The sequence below is a fragment of the Nicotiana tabacum genome, chromosome 23, assembly GCF_000715075.1.
Source record: "Nicotiana tabacum cultivar K326 chromosome 23, ASM71507v2, whole genome shotgun sequence".
Taxonomy (NCBI): Eukaryota; Viridiplantae; Streptophyta; class Magnoliopsida; order Solanales; family Solanaceae; genus Nicotiana; species Nicotiana tabacum.
Genome location: NC_134102.1, coordinates 112,976,045 through 112,991,585, shown reverse-complemented (window position 1 = coordinate 112,991,585; position 15,541 = coordinate 112,976,045). Strand labels below are relative to the sequence as shown.

Sequence of the window (15,541 nt, the reverse complement as noted above, 5' to 3'; positions counted from 1 at the left end):
TCTTGGCGGACTAAGATTTTTCATAAGGAGATTCAAAAATTACATGGTACAACTATAGTTAAGGCGATACCATGGATTATTTTAGGCTTTTTTGTCTCTTTTTTAAGTAGTTGGACAAAAAAACATTAATGCATGATATCATTAAAATAATACGAACAATAAATTTCAAGTTTCAACACTTAAATCGAAAAGTACATTAAAAATTAAAATTTTTAATTGTATAAATTATAACCGCACAAATAATGTAACAAATTTAAACGTTAACAAAGAATTGTACATTTTGATAAATTTTACTTTGAAATTTTTGCTCTAATTTGTTAACTTCAAATATTTTAAACTTTAACATACTTAAAAAATACCGAATAATCTCTTTTGCAGGACAAACAAAAGCAAATTTGTAACATAAATATTAAGCTAACTTTAAGCAAAAAGAAAAGAGAGCTAGGAAGTAAATAAAACTAACAAAGTGTAATAGGAAAAAAAAAGTTATACAATAGTCTTATAATTATAATATAACATATATAAGAAATTTAAATATAAACTAAGTTAAACTATCCTAAAATAATAAATGTAAGTCAACAATATTTTGCCAAAAAATCACAAATTTCTTTGAAAGTATATAAGTTATTAATGATTTATCTAGTAAACCACATACGTGCAATGGGCTTATTGTTTTTATTTGCTCAACAACAAAAAATCAATAGGACGCTTCTACATTTAATAGTAAACATTAAAAAACTCATAAACTATTACATAAGTCCAGAAAAGAAACATGATGAACTAACTACTCATGAAGTATATGGGAGAAGTGTCAAGCCAGGTTTATATGGAATCGATAGGGAAATCTTTGAGAAAGCATAAGGCAGTATATCTCGGGATAATTTTGTAAAAAATGGAGAAAACTTGAGCAGACATAGGCTCTCGCAATAACTTCACAGGATGTTTGAATCCACTCGATCATTATTCCACGATTTTCGCATTTATCAAGCAGATTCATTAGCAATATTTGTCTCATGATTATTCTTATAGCGAAGCGGATATAATTGAACCCGCTCCCTTCAACGCTGGCCCTCTCCTCCTTCAACGGAGTAAATCATGCAAGAGAAATGTGTGTAAGAATGGTTGAATATAATGTTTACCCACACTTTGATTTCTTCTAGAATAGAAACTCGACGCATAGAAAAGATGGAAAAACTCGTCAAGTAATTTAAGAAGAACGGTGAATTAGCAAAGGTGACAGAAATATGTATTTGGTTAAAAGCCTAATAATTCTGTTATTTCATTTTACACTTTAACAGCAAGAGACACGACAAAATTTCTTTTTTCCTTCAAGGCAACGGTTGAGTAAGGTTTTTCCAAGCCACCGGTTAAAACTAATTGGAAAAAACCTTTAGTTGTTAATGAGAACAAACACAACTTTTTAGAAAAGTCATTTAAATCAAATCATTTTTTTCTTTTATTTAAATATTATTTTTAATATACAGTATTAGGGTATTTAGCAAAAAATATAAGAGGGGTATTTATATAATTTGACTTTTAAGTTTTGGTTCCCATTATAGAATATCTCTTCTCGTACTGTATATAAGTTTAATTAATCATAATGTGTCCCACATCGATAAACAGACAAAACTGTAGGTGATGTGGTTAGCATAAAGGAGTGAGGTTAGAGGCTTTGAAAATTATGATCCTTCAGGCAAGTTTTAATGGGATATGATGAGTGGTCAAAACTCGCATTTAAATATGCGAGATGGGTGTCCAGCCCAGCCTGGTTACGACAAACCATAGGCACTCTCTTTTACCTATCTGATCCCTATTCTTCAACAAAATATTGCCCCCTCCCTCCCTCCTCCACCCCAAAAAACTTATTTATGTGTTAGTTGGTATTATATTGTTAATTTTGTTTTCAAAATGTACATTTGTTACCTTTTCTTTTTCTTTCCAGTTTAACTATAGGGTACACTTTAAATTTGACATCTTAATCAATACTTATCTAGGGGTGTTAAATTATGTATCTTATACATAATTAAAATTATATTTTTTAGAATTTGTATGTTATTTTATTATACCTAACTAAAATTAGACTTTTTGAAACTGTCTCTTTCATGTTAGTTTTTTTTTGGATAGGACTTAGCAAAATTCTCTAAATATTTTTACTATTTAAAGAGTGTTGGAATAAGAAAACATGAAATATGAGAGTATCTATCAACTATTCTATAGCATAAAATAAACTAAACAAAGACAAGAAAATATAAATCACACGAGTGGAAAGATATTAACTAAGTTGGGCCTCAAGAATAAAGTAGAAGATTAAATATTTAAAAAGATAAATCTAAATCATACGAAAGAAAGCATATTCGATACATTGGAAATAATATGGTTTCAATAGGAGTAATATAATAGGTTTGGAAATTAGAATACGTGTTGACTAGTATCCGTTTTTATAATTTCAAGGCCCAAGAAAAATCTTAATGTATTTTTTTTTAAACTTAATATATAAATATATTTTTTGCATGTAAATTTATTCGATATGGTTCAGTATTTTTTTAGTTTATTTTTATAAACTTAAAAACCTACCTTAATTATCGATATGATTATAGATTTAAATAAAAACCTATAATTTTATTAAAAGAAACTAAAAATCAATCTGGTACGGTACGGTTAGTCAATTTTTAAATATCAATTGACACACCTAATACTATCTCCTCTGCTTCAGTTTTACTTGTTTACTATATTATATTTTTACTTTTACTTGTCAATTTTAATATTATATTTTTTTTTTTATATTCACTAGTATATAAAGGACAAAAATATTACTACTATCTAAGTTTTTTCCTCCAAAAGTGGACAATTAAAATTGAACGGAGAGAGTATTTCATTTCATTAATTTATATAATAGCATGGAAAGCAGTATCGGCTTAACACTAGGAAAAAACCCTGTTTTTTTCATTAAACGAACTACATGTAGAGAGAGCTTCAGCTTAGCACAGAAAACAGAAGAAATTTACTACCCCAAAACCTAGTTACACCACTAGCTCTCATCCTTAAACAGCCATCTTTACTAGCCATGAGTGGTTGAACAAGGAAATATAATCTTAGAAATCATAAAGATTTATATTAAATTATTGCCATTTGCCACCCTTATACGAGACTGTACAAGAGATTGAGTTAAGTAACCAAGAATCAACAAAATAATGAACCCTTTAACTTGAGATCTTGTTTAGCAGCTCAAAATGTTGGTTCTAATCCATCTAATACATCCAAAACATTAGCCTTTGCATGTTTTAACCCTGTCTGTGGAGAAGTACCAGCGCTTCTACTTCGAGCCAAGACCTGTTTCGTTCGCTTCTTGGGCATCACTAGTTCCTGGCTTTTGCTTATTCCAGGAACCAACATTCCCCTCTTCATTACCTCCTCCAATAAGTTCCTATCTTCCAAAGAGAGCTGCACGTTAGATGTTTTCGTGTCATTGTTCATCATCTCAGTATGCAAAACCAGTCCTTTGCGCGGTGATCTTTCAGGTAAAGCCTTAGGTTCATCATCTCTTCTCAGGCTGGTGATGCGATGAAGCAACGTGACTAGTTCAATGATATGCTGGTCCATCTTTCGTTTGTCTGCATGATAGAGAGTCTGCAACCGAATTATGTTCTTGTGTGTAGGAGTCTTCTTGCCAGAATTGTTTCTGCTGGGAAGAAACAACCACTATTATGTTACTGAAGAATGGTGTCAAAATGAACAGAAAAAATTTGTTTGGGAGTGGGGATAAGGGGTTTTATAACACAAATAAATGCAACTGACCCAGTATTAGCCCACTCTCCAACCCAGCCGAAACCTTGATGTGCTCTGTTATCCGGTTGACAGCAAAGATGCAAAAGAATCAGTATCAAAACATGAGAAAACTAGGAGAAAACAAAAGGCACAGTTTACACTTGGTTTCAACAGATAAAACACGAACACCAAACACGTACCGTATAGTATATGTAGCTACTGGGACAAGCCACTGGAGAGTTTTTCCTATTTCTGCTTTGAGTTGAGGAATTGTGAGCTGCAACAAGGACAATGAGAAGGACCTATTTTACATACATATACCACTTTATGCAGAATTAAAAAAAATTACGATATCCGCCTCTGATGAGAGCAAAAGGGAGGAGGCAGGAAAAATGAAATATAAGATATAATGGATGAAAATAGAAACATAAGAAGAAAAATCTGGATACAAACCTCTTCCTTGGTGACTGCCTGCAATCGAGAACGAAGGGCTGTCTTTACGGTGGGGGGCAATCCATTATATAACGAATCCCTCATGTTATGAGGAACGGAAGTGGGGCGTAATGCCTGATATAATATCAAATCCCATTGTAACAAATACTATTTGCATTATAGTCCTAGGAGACTAATTGAGCAGAAAATACTTACAATGTTATCTATTTGAGTAATTAGGTTAGCATAGTGTAGAGCAAGACCGGCTTCTCCCAATCTTTCTGGTTTCCTAGTAGGCTCCTTGCCAAAAGATGCCAACCCTACAAAAAGCATAGACATTTTATTTCATAAAAACATCTATACTGCAGGAAAGTAGAGAATAAATGTGCATATGTGCTAGTTATATAAACGATATAAGAGTAAGAAACAAACAAAATGTCAACGCACTAAACAATTGAAAACATGACACATTGAACATTTAAGAGAAGGAAAAGCTTCAAAAATACACTACTACTGGGTATCTTATGCTCTTGCAAGCAGTAACCTGAAAACACCATTTCGATCAGTTCTCAAGGTTGAAGATAATCATTTGCATACCTTTTCTTGTTCCTCTTCTTTTTGCCTGTTCTTTTTTTGTTTAATTCAACTCACTTCTGCCTATGGCCTATAAGAATTGATGTATTTGAGGTTTCAGGTAGGACAAATATATATATCATTATTTAGGGAAATGCGTAAACGATCTGACAAATTCTTGCTTTGGTTGTAACTTTTAGCAAGATATGATGTTTATAGCTAGAAATGATGTAAAAAAGATATTTTTTCTTAGATAACTGAACAGACGTAAAAAATCTTAACGCGGCAGAGTTATAAATCCAGCTAAATTATTATTAGCAGGATTTTAACCTAAATATAGTTTCATTAGTAAGAGACGAATTTAGGACCTCTGGTACAGGACAAAGTAAGATATCCTTAGCTTGGGAAACTTCAGTAATACCAATGCAATCAGACTTAAATCTGGAGTTGTTTGTGACAGAGATTATTCTGAAGTACTCATTGAATTTAGAGAACAATTCAAGCAGTAGGATTCTCTGGCTTCAGGTTGAAAAGAAAGCATGGCTCTTCTTACTGGATATAAAGAAACAATTCAAGCAAAAAGGAGTCTTTGACTTCACGTTGAAAAGAGAGGCATGCACTCCAATCTACATATACTAAGTTCGTGTTAGTTGGTTCCAAATCCTTTCATGCTCACAAAATGAAACTAATCTTACTGTGATCATATTTTTCTTTGGGTTTATATTTTTTCTCAAGTCAATATATGGCTTTGGATGTTTAATTCTATATGGCTAGTCCAAACTTTAGGGGTTTAGAGTCTCAATTCCCAGATTAGCAAACACCAGTGACGGGTTTGACAGCAATAGATATATTAAGTACTCTATGACCACATCATGGGTGGCAAAAGCATGCAAATATTAATAAAAGCCACAACTGTGCAATGTTTACAAAATTACTGGACATTCTCATACCGTCATCCCCAAATGCTTCTGAGATCTCTTGATGAATAAAAGTAACAACGTCAACAAGCTTCTCCACAACCTACAAGGATGAAACATGCGGCCCTTATAAAAAAAGGATGAAATATGGGTAAAAGTGAGTACTGTTAAGTCCATAACAGCATTTGAAAAGCTGAAGACACATTTCCATTTCAACTACTAAAGACATGACAAAAAGCTTGGTACCCGGAGGAGCTTAAACAATTTCTCAAGTAAATTTGAAACAGTTTCCCACTGACAATGATCCTTATGATTTTCATTAGACGAAGTCAATGAAGTCTAATCTCAACTGAAGCATACATTGAAAAGGAAGTCAAAATGATATTCGGTCAAAGTACCTCCTCCAGACTCTTGAACCAAAGAGACTTCTTTTTCATTATCCTCACAGTTTTTCTTTGATGTTTTAGCTCACTTTGTAACATCATGAGACCTTCTCCTACAAGTGAAGGAAAGCAAGTAATCTGTCAATTTTAAGATAATTCACCACATGGTATCAATTTAACAAACACAAACAAAAAAGCTAGGAGGTTATTAGAAGAAGCGAAACTTAGGAATATCCTTCTTGTCTTCCAATTGACTTAATGTAAAAAACAAATGAGAATATTAATGTCAACTTGGAGGAATCCTCGGGAATAAACATTGACACCTTACATCCAACTTAGTAAAACAGAATATCATTGAAACAAGTTAAATGACTTCCCAAAACTAGAGACGTATAATTTGGATACACGAATAACGATCCCATGCTTTTTTGCTTGCATCATATGGAACGTGAAAGTTCTTTGCAATTATACTGGATTGTCTTATTAAGTCAAAAATCAAAAATCTTCTAAAGAGGAGAATGTTACTGGATCATGAAATGACATGTCTCCATAATAAAATCATTTAATATTTTGCGTGCAATTTATTCTTAATTGATTCATTATTTAAAGTGTCATTTTACCTGACTATTTCTACTTTGACACAAAAGAGAAGTATTAGATACATAAATTTGGATCAAGGTGATGAAATCGAGTTGTATGCGCTCTCTGAATGATATATTGCTACTTGATATTGTAAATTTGACTTGTAAAATTTAATCTTCGATAGAAACTACGAGTTAAGTTTAACGACAACACAAAAGTCGATCATTTCTTCCACTAAATTTGCATTCAACGCTTCTCCCAGGAGCATTGTTAAGAAGTAAGACAATACCACAGAAAATAGAAGTAAAATTGTGTATACCTTTGGGAGGCACTTTTAAAAATTTGATTTCCTCAAGATTCCTTCGATGATCCTGTTCAAATCTATCCAGCGCATGCAGCTCATGATACAATTCCTGCAAAGAAATGAGAAGTCACATGATCAACACTGCATATAGAATAGATACTATACGTTAACCAAATCCTTGTAGAGAAAACATCACTTCAATTGCCCCAAAATCATGTTACAAAAAATGCCAACTGACCACATGATGGTCTATCATCATTTCATCAGGGACTAACATATATAAGTAAATAAACAAATAAGTTACATCAGCAAATATGTATTAGGTTAATCCACTAAGGCATTGAGCTGCTTATCTAGCACTGCTGTCAATAAAGCTGAAAATGAGCGCTGTCTATTAGAATATTGCGGCTCATGTTATTTTAAGGCCTATGGGAGGAAAATGTTGATAGAAAGAACAAAGAAAGAAAAAACTCCTTGTATTTTAAGAACAAAAACATATAGAAAGGTAAAGACATCTCAAAACAAAAGAAACATACAGAAGTATGCTGAGCCAGAGTTATCAGTTCCTGCATTGCCATTTCAGCCTGTGCTTTTGGCTGTTTATGAGTAACAGTGTCCATGTCTAACCTGTCAAATGGTTAAACCTTCTCATAAACATATTTACTGATATATAATTGCAACAGTTTCTGACTCCTTTAGTAAAAACATCTCAACTTACTTGGAAAAATATCGACCAAGATTGTGCCATTGTGGGTCTTTGCACATATCTCCAAATCTGATGACTTCACGAGAGAAAACAGCAAAATCCTCCCTGCGGAAATGCACATACATATTTTCACCAATGCTTTCAGTGCTCGGAGAATTACACCCAGAACTTTTCCACTATATTTTAATTCTAAAAGTTACATACTTCTATTGATGTATTTTCCGGTACCTTGAACTTTGAGCTGTCATAATTTTAGGTTGAAATAGTATAAGGAATATTTTCTTCATTAAGATGCTGTTATCAATTCAAAAACCTTAGTAGAGAGTATTTAATAAATTTTCTTTTGATTCAAAAATACTAGAGACACGCATGTGTATATGATTCATCTCTTTCAGGTCTTTATTATTTTTATATAATTCATTTCTTTCATTTTAGTTTTGTTACTGTTTCCTGAAGAGTGGATAGTTAATCACTAACCTTTTGTCATCAGCAGCTATAGTAAGCAGCTCTTTCATATTAGTAGAAACCAACTGTTGCACACCTTTTGAAGGAAGAACTTCCTTCTTTAAATACCGGACACTTTCTTCAGAAAGAGATTGCAATAAATTTGCACCTTTGGTGATAGTATTCGCAATTTCAAATGCAAGAATAGATATTTTGTTTTCTCGAGAAGCCGTGCCAGTCAAGAAGCCTCCAGAGTTCAAATTTATCATGCTGCTGCCAAGTGTATCTAAAACTTCTACCGCCTTTTCTAGGCCAACTGTACTGGCTTTTCCAAGAAAAGAGCTCGGGGCCTATTAAAAGAATAATTTTGTCTTGTTATCTTACTTTATTGCGTGCAAAATATACAAAGAGAGTTTCACATGAATAAGAAAGACAAAGCATTACCAGGAAAATGACAGTTGTTCAAACATTGGACTTGCTTCCAATGATATCAGTAAAAGAACAGAAAACAGGTGCCAAACGACCCACCCACATGGATATTTCCAAAGTCTTTGTTATATAGAACAAGACTCCCCGGGTACGAACAAACAGCCATAGAATTCAGACTTTTAGTTCTAGTGTCTGTTCGTCAGTCATACCGCTAATGAAAATAACACAATGGTCAACTTCTATTATTAAGTAAGTACATTAGTAATCTTAATTAGTAATCACACCTCTTTAGGGTGCGGCCCTTCCCAAGACTCTGTGTGCACGGGGGTTGCCCTTTTTATTAGTATTGTTAATTGCCTCACTTCAAATTTCATTTGTCAAAAGAACTTATCAGATGCTTAACCATTGATCTTGTTATCCTGTGTTTATGCCAGACAACTTTAGCCTAATGCTTTCCAATCAATCTCGTTCCACTAAACAATCCAAAATCAAGCTTTCGTAGATATGCATTGATATACTCACCCTTTACATATTATGAGCAGTTGAAAATTTTTGAGGATTAGCATAATAAATACAGGTTCCCTCTGTAACAGTTTAAACTTTTAATGAGGTGGTCATGATTAAACAGATACAAACAGACAGATGGGCTATGTCTGAATCCTGCCATCTCCTGTCATTAAAAATAGTTTCATGTGCTTGGCCAATTAAAATTATCAAACAAGTGAGAGGACATGTTGAGGAATAATATTAAAAATAAGAATGTCATTCACTGACAATTTAAGCGTCTAACAAGGCCACACAATTTCAACAACCGTGCATATGTATATTTCTTCTTTTATCCTTTTATGCCATGATATCTTTCTCTTTGATGATGTTCCTCTAGCATTACAATCTATATTTCTTCCTTTTTCCTTTAATGCCAATATATCCTATGAAGCTATCTTAAATTTTTGCAACTACTGACAAATCTGCTGTGTTCTGCCAAAAGAATCGCAACAATGAATGTTGTGAATATGACAGAATGTTTACAAAGGTGAGCAAACGCAGTCAGTTTTACCACAAGAAGTTGGATTATATCATCCATATATGAAGTGCTTTTCTCTTTGAATATGTTGAGAGAACTGTCCAACTTCCATTGTTCATCTGTTTCTTCTTACAGAGTATAGATCATAATCACTTCGACAAAATCTAACTGCTTTCAGTTACCAAGAGCAGTTTCAGTTGCCACCGTGGCGCAGAACATCTAAAGGCATCAGACCTGTTATTACCTCAAACTTCCAGAAACCTTAAAGGCTGTTATCCCTCTAGAATTCTGGGTGTGGAGGGATACCTAAGCTTAGTTAGTTAGACATGCTTAGGTTTCATTTATCAGCAGAATTAACCGGACAAATAGCTCCACCAACTAAGAAGGCTAAACCACTATCCATAACAAAAACCTCAGCCGCATTATTCACCTACTCGTGTAGTTCAATTCCTCTTTATCCAACCATTTGTTTCACTTCAGACTAATCTTGCCAGCTTTCTAACACCCCGTAAAGGGCAACATCACAAAAGGCAGAATCTTCGACTCAAAATTAAATAAATAAAAACCGTGACAACTAATTGCTTCCTTCAATCTAGTTTCGTGATATCAATCAAGTCAAGAAAGGGAAAAAGGGAATTTACGATCAAGCGTGCAAGATTAGGCCGCGATAATTAAAAAAAAAGGGAATGAAACAATCAGATAACCATTGCTTATACCAACTCCTAGAAAGCATCCAAATACATATACATTGATTAAGTTAACAGAAAAAATGGTGGTACCTTGTTAGCTCCTGTCCTAGTAGGTGGAGATGGCCTTAACTCCCGGGAAATAGACAAACACAACTCACCAGAATCATAGAGATTCGGCGTCTTACGAAAACCATCCTTATCAGGACATGAAGTAGAAGAAGAAGAAGAAGAAGACTCATTCTTTGGCTCTTCAAAACTCTTGATTGACTTGAGCTTTTCAGAAGAACCTGAGCTCCTCTCATGGTGAATTTCTGCTCTATTTCTCGCTGTTCCACCTGTACAAACACCTCCCATTTTTGCTCCTTAGAGCTAAGATGGGAGAAAAAAATCAAACTCCTTAAACCTGACCTCCTACACCTATCAGCAAGAAAGGGAAAAAAACATCATCAGCACACACACAAGTGGCAAAGCCAGAAATTGAAGTAAAAACATTTCCCATAATATATGCTATATACATCTAAAATTAATATTTTACTTATTTCCCGCAATATATGTAATTTTTCGTAATATTTCAACGAAGGATGGTCAATTCTCAATTGACCATCCTTAGCAAATGGTGGCTTCGCCCCTGACCACACACACAAAAAAAAAGATAAAAAAACATCAAAGTTACTCAATTTGATGAATTTAAAAATAAGTCAAAAAAGGGCATAAATCAATCTAACTGTCTTAAATTTCAAACAAGTTAGACGTCGATTACACGAATCGTGTTATTCATTCTACTCAATTTGGGTCCATTTTATTCCAAGAAACATAAAAGAGTAAACATCATTGCCCCAATCAAAAGCTCATAAAGAACTAAAAAGTACTCCAATCATATTTTCTTGGATTAAAACTACCACCAAGACTAAATTGTACTCCATTTTCAACTTATTCAACATAAAAGATCAAAAGAGAAACTCTTTTTCTTATTCAAGCATTAAAAGGATGAAAATAAAGGAAGCTTACCGAGAATAAGTTCAAAGAAATGTAAGAGAAGTAGAACAAAAACATCTGAAGCAGCTGAATTGAGGTAAAAAAGAAGTGTAGAATCATGAAGTATTTAAGCACTAGAGTGGAGTTATTTGGGTTTAAGAAATAAATGAAAAGGAATGAATGGATGAGTAAAGAATTAATGGAGCGTAATCCCAACAAGATGTAGTCAAGATTTCGAGGATTGTTGGGATATGACAGAAATGAATTGAGATTGCCAATATTTTTAGAGAAGATAAAGTTAAACAGTAAAAACATTTGACTTAAAGACTTTGCGTGCAGATTTACTTGACGCATGTACTTGTGAACGGTAACAGAATTGCTCTATTAATTACTTATTATGTTCAAATAAATACAAGTTAATCTGGAAATCACAGTTAAAATCCAGTTAAATGATTTGACCAAACCAATTAAGTCGGATTTTCAAATCTTAAAATCAAACCAATCTCAATTATTAAGTCGGTTTTTTATTGGTTCGATTTATATTTATTTTTTCGGTTTTTGTTTGATTTTTTAAATATGAAACATACACTACTAAATATATATTTTAGCAACTATATTCCAACATAACACTATCAAACTAATTACTCTTTGAGAAAATCTGTCATTTACCGAGATATATTATTGATAATTGAATTAAATAGCTTTTGAAATAAAATCATTTGATGCTTATTTTTGAAAATAACGCTCAACAACAACAACAACAACAACAACAACAACAACAACAACAACAACAACAACAACAACAACAACAACAACAACAATAATAATAATAATAATAATAATAATAAAAAGTTTGAATCGAATGAATAATGTTTAGTGTGAAATTGAACTTGCTTTATGATTACTTTAAAATAAATTTACATAGTTAAGATTTACACGAGTAGTCTACATCACAATTTCTAAGATTTGGAATAACTAGGATATATTCGAAATTTTTTAGTAAAAAATATATTTTGTTGTTATTATTACTCTTTCTTGCCCTTTTCATCTGTCACTTTGACCAACATTTTTCATCCATGATATATGTCATTTTAGAAGACTAAGAACGCATTAATTATTATTTGTCAGTTTCACCTTACTATTCAAAAAATATATAGTCATTATTGATTTAAAGAAGATGATAAAGATAATTTAGTCGAATACCCTTTATGGTTAATACTATTAAGTTAATTATTTTGCCAAAATCTTAAAAAAGAAAAAAAAACTAGAAAGATAACTTATTATTATTCCATCCGTTTCCGTTTTGTTGTCAACTTTTCCAAAAATAATTACTTAAAACACTTATCATTTTAAAAAATCAAGAAAGAGTTTAAAAAAAATTCAATTTCACCCTTAGCATTAACTATCCATTTTTCAAAAGATGTTGGTCAAATTCAAAATTTACTATGCAAGAACTACTTTGATCTATGCAACATTATTCTTTCATCTCTTAAGTGAGTTTAATAATCTAGATATTAGTTACACAGTAAGAGATGAAAAGTTAAATAGAGTTAGCTTATTTATTGAAAATAGATTAATGTGGTCAAAGATTAAAGAATTAATAAGGAAAGATTAGTCAAATAATTTTTCTTATTAGTAATATTTTCTTGAAGATGTGTAAAACTCTGACAACTAAATGGAAACAGAGAGAATAATTAATAGTGCTACGTACTACTAACACTTATTGTTATTATATACTAATAATTAAAAAAATGTTATTTGTGTATTTTATTGAATCGAATTAAATAATATTTAGCAGGTTTTGACCATAATATGCTACTAATTACTAACGTTCACCACCTTAACTACAAAGTCATCCATTAGCCATCCCCAACTGTCTATCTCCTAATTTGACACATTTTCAACTTTTCAAAAGAATTACCAGAAGTACAGATTATAACTGATTAAATAATTTTTTTTATTGTTTGACCAAAAAAAAAACTTTTCAAAATCTTGCTCTTAACCTTTCGTGTCTGCTCTCTCTTTGTTTTTGATTATCGTGTTTGGGGTTGATGATCAAGTTTTCGCGTCATTATTTTCTCCTTTCTTGTTGTAATTCGTTCTTTACACAAATCTTGAAATAATGATTTTACGACACAAATGACAATTATTTTAAAAAGTCACAACCATTTAGTTCAGACACAAGTTATGTAGAGATTGTAACACGAATTGAAAATATATAGATTATAATGTATGAATACTTCTTTTTGGATGTTTAGTTTATAATAGTATACACTATATAATTTAAAATATATATTCAAATTTAGAAAAAAACAAATTTTATTTAATATTATGAATATTAGTTTGGTCACTTTAATAATATTCTTATCCATGTATTATTAATACTTATATTTTTAATTTATAATTTTCACCATATAAAATAATATATAAACACTAGTAGAAATTCAGCAAAAACTGACCACGGTCGACCGGTCAATTTTGGTCGGTTTTCTTTGGCGCAAAAATGCGGGAAATAATTTTTGAGTCCGGCGAAATTTATTTTTCAAGAAACCGACCAACTTTGGTCGGTTTTTCATTTTAAATAAATTAAAATTAATATTAAAAAACCGACCGAAATCGGTCGGTTAATTCGGCCAGTAATTTTAAAAAATCGATCGAATTCGGTCGGTAATTTTATTTTTTAATAAAACTGACCAACTTTGGTCGGTTATTTTCGTGCGAAAATACAATTAAAGAGTATAAATGAAATAAAAAATAGTTTTAAAACAAAATGCACCAATGGTCTACTGGTAGAATAGTATCCTGCCACAGTACAGACCCCGGTTCGATTCCTAGATGGTGAATTTTTTAATTACATAATTAAAATACCGATCAACTTTGGTCGGTTTTTTCGGTAATTTTTTTTTTTTGAATTTAATTGACCGACCAAAGTTGGTCGGTAATTTCCGACCAACTTTGGTCGATATGCCCTTCCGACCTTCAAAATACCGTCCACACATAAATGATCGCGTTTTGGACGATTATTGGCCATTACCGACCCACTTTGATCGGTTATTTTGGATGATTTTGCCCAGATTTTTAGTAATGAAATTCCAACATAACTTATAATATATTATTGCTTTAGTAATCAAATTCTAGTTCTATGCAAATATTAAATTTCCTACCTAGACCAACAAACGACCCCCCAGGCTCAAAAGTTCAAAGTTACCCATCAACTCTTGAGTATGGTTTAAAATTACCCTTAAATTTGAGCTCTATTAGAGATCAATGACAAAAATGAGATTTTGAATTAACGAACAATAAGATTTCTCAATTTTGAATAATATTGGGTCAAATTTGACACTTCTCTTTTCTTATATAACAAAAAGTTACATATAAAAAACTATAAAAAAATATCCTCTATCAAAGTTGTTTTACGATAAAAATATTTAAATATGTACCAAATATTTATATTTAAAGAACTTAACTCTTCAATAATTGTTGTGTCATATAAAATAAAAGAATTTCATTATCAAAACAGAACCTTTTATTTTCGAATGACATTTGTTCTTTTTCCTTGCCTAAACATGTTTGTTTCTTTTTGAGAACAAAAACGGTATTGACAAAATATAATACCAATTCTTTGACAACAATTTTGGAAACAATTACAAGTAAAACCCAAAAGCACCCAGGAATACACAAAGTAAAAGTTATTGGAAACTAAGACTAGTATAATATCAAATTTTCACGTGAAAATTGAAGATTTCGCGAGTGAAACTATTATTTACCCAAAAAATTCTTCAACTATTTCCAGACAGTTACTCATTATTTGCAATACTGACAACAAATCAATATTACAACAAATATTGAAATCGAGTATTCTTTTTAATAATAACATCCCATGTGGTTAAATGTATTTATTATTATTGTTGGCATCGCATTGAGACTGATCGACTCAAAGGGCATAATCAAATTCATGACGAGCACGACTTGTTTGTGTTCAGGCTAAAATTATCATAATTATATGAGGATCAAGTTGACATTAAGGAAGCCTTCGAAGACTGTTATGTATCGTCAACAAGATATAATGGTTTGGCTTCAAAAGATCGATGTCACGAGAAAACAACACATTATCGACGAGGTCGAGGCGGCTCAACAGAGGACGGAGACGAGGATGTGCACTCCCTTTAATAAAACAGTAATAACTAGTTTCGTGGTTATGGTTCCCCGGAGAATATTTCTCCCATTTGTACTATTTAGGGTTTTGTGACCCATGTACTCTTATAAATAGAAAGATATGTATTTATAGAGGAAATTGGACATTCATTGTAAAAAAACA

The 15,541-nt window shown here is 32.0% G+C and overlaps 1 protein-coding gene and 1 non-coding gene across 4 annotated transcripts; one reads left to right on the top strand and one right to left on the bottom strand.

Annotated features, from left to right (window-relative positions):
- The first annotated feature begins 1,705 nt into the window (after positions 1–1,705).
- LOC142177862 (small nucleolar RNA Z279/snoR105/snoR108) lies at positions 1,706–1,811 on the top strand. The gene has a single exon (XR_012706407.1). It is a non-coding gene; the product is annotated as a small nucleolar RNA Z279/snoR105/snoR108 (small nucleolar RNA).
- Positions 1,812–3,087: 1,276 nt separating this feature from the next.
- On the bottom strand, positions 3,088–11,589 carry LOC107816675 (protein PSK SIMULATOR 2). 3 transcript variants are annotated; one of them, XM_016642404.2, is made up of 13 exons: positions 11,257–11,589; positions 10,339–10,665; positions 8,140–8,456; positions 7,675–7,767; positions 7,493–7,583; positions 6,972–7,065; positions 6,086–6,183; positions 5,721–5,790; positions 4,414–4,517; positions 4,219–4,332; positions 3,966–4,042; positions 3,796–3,840; positions 3,088–3,682 (listed from the first exon to the last, which is right to left on the bottom strand). In XM_016642404.2, the coding sequence occupies exons 2-13, from the start codon at positions 10,600–10,602 to the stop codon at positions 3,226–3,228; spliced, it is 1,824 nt and encodes a 607-aa protein (XP_016497890.1). In that variant the 5' UTR covers positions 10,603–10,665; positions 11,257–11,589; the 3' UTR covers positions 3,088–3,225. The 3 variants fall into 3 exon arrangements, with proteins under 3 accessions (XP_016497890.1, XP_016497892.1, XP_016497891.1); XM_016642406.2 differs by having other exon boundaries at positions 3,088–3,679; XM_016642405.2 differs by having other exon boundaries at positions 10,339–10,617; positions 11,257–11,476.
- Between the last annotated feature and the right edge of the window lie 3,952 nt (positions 11,590–15,541).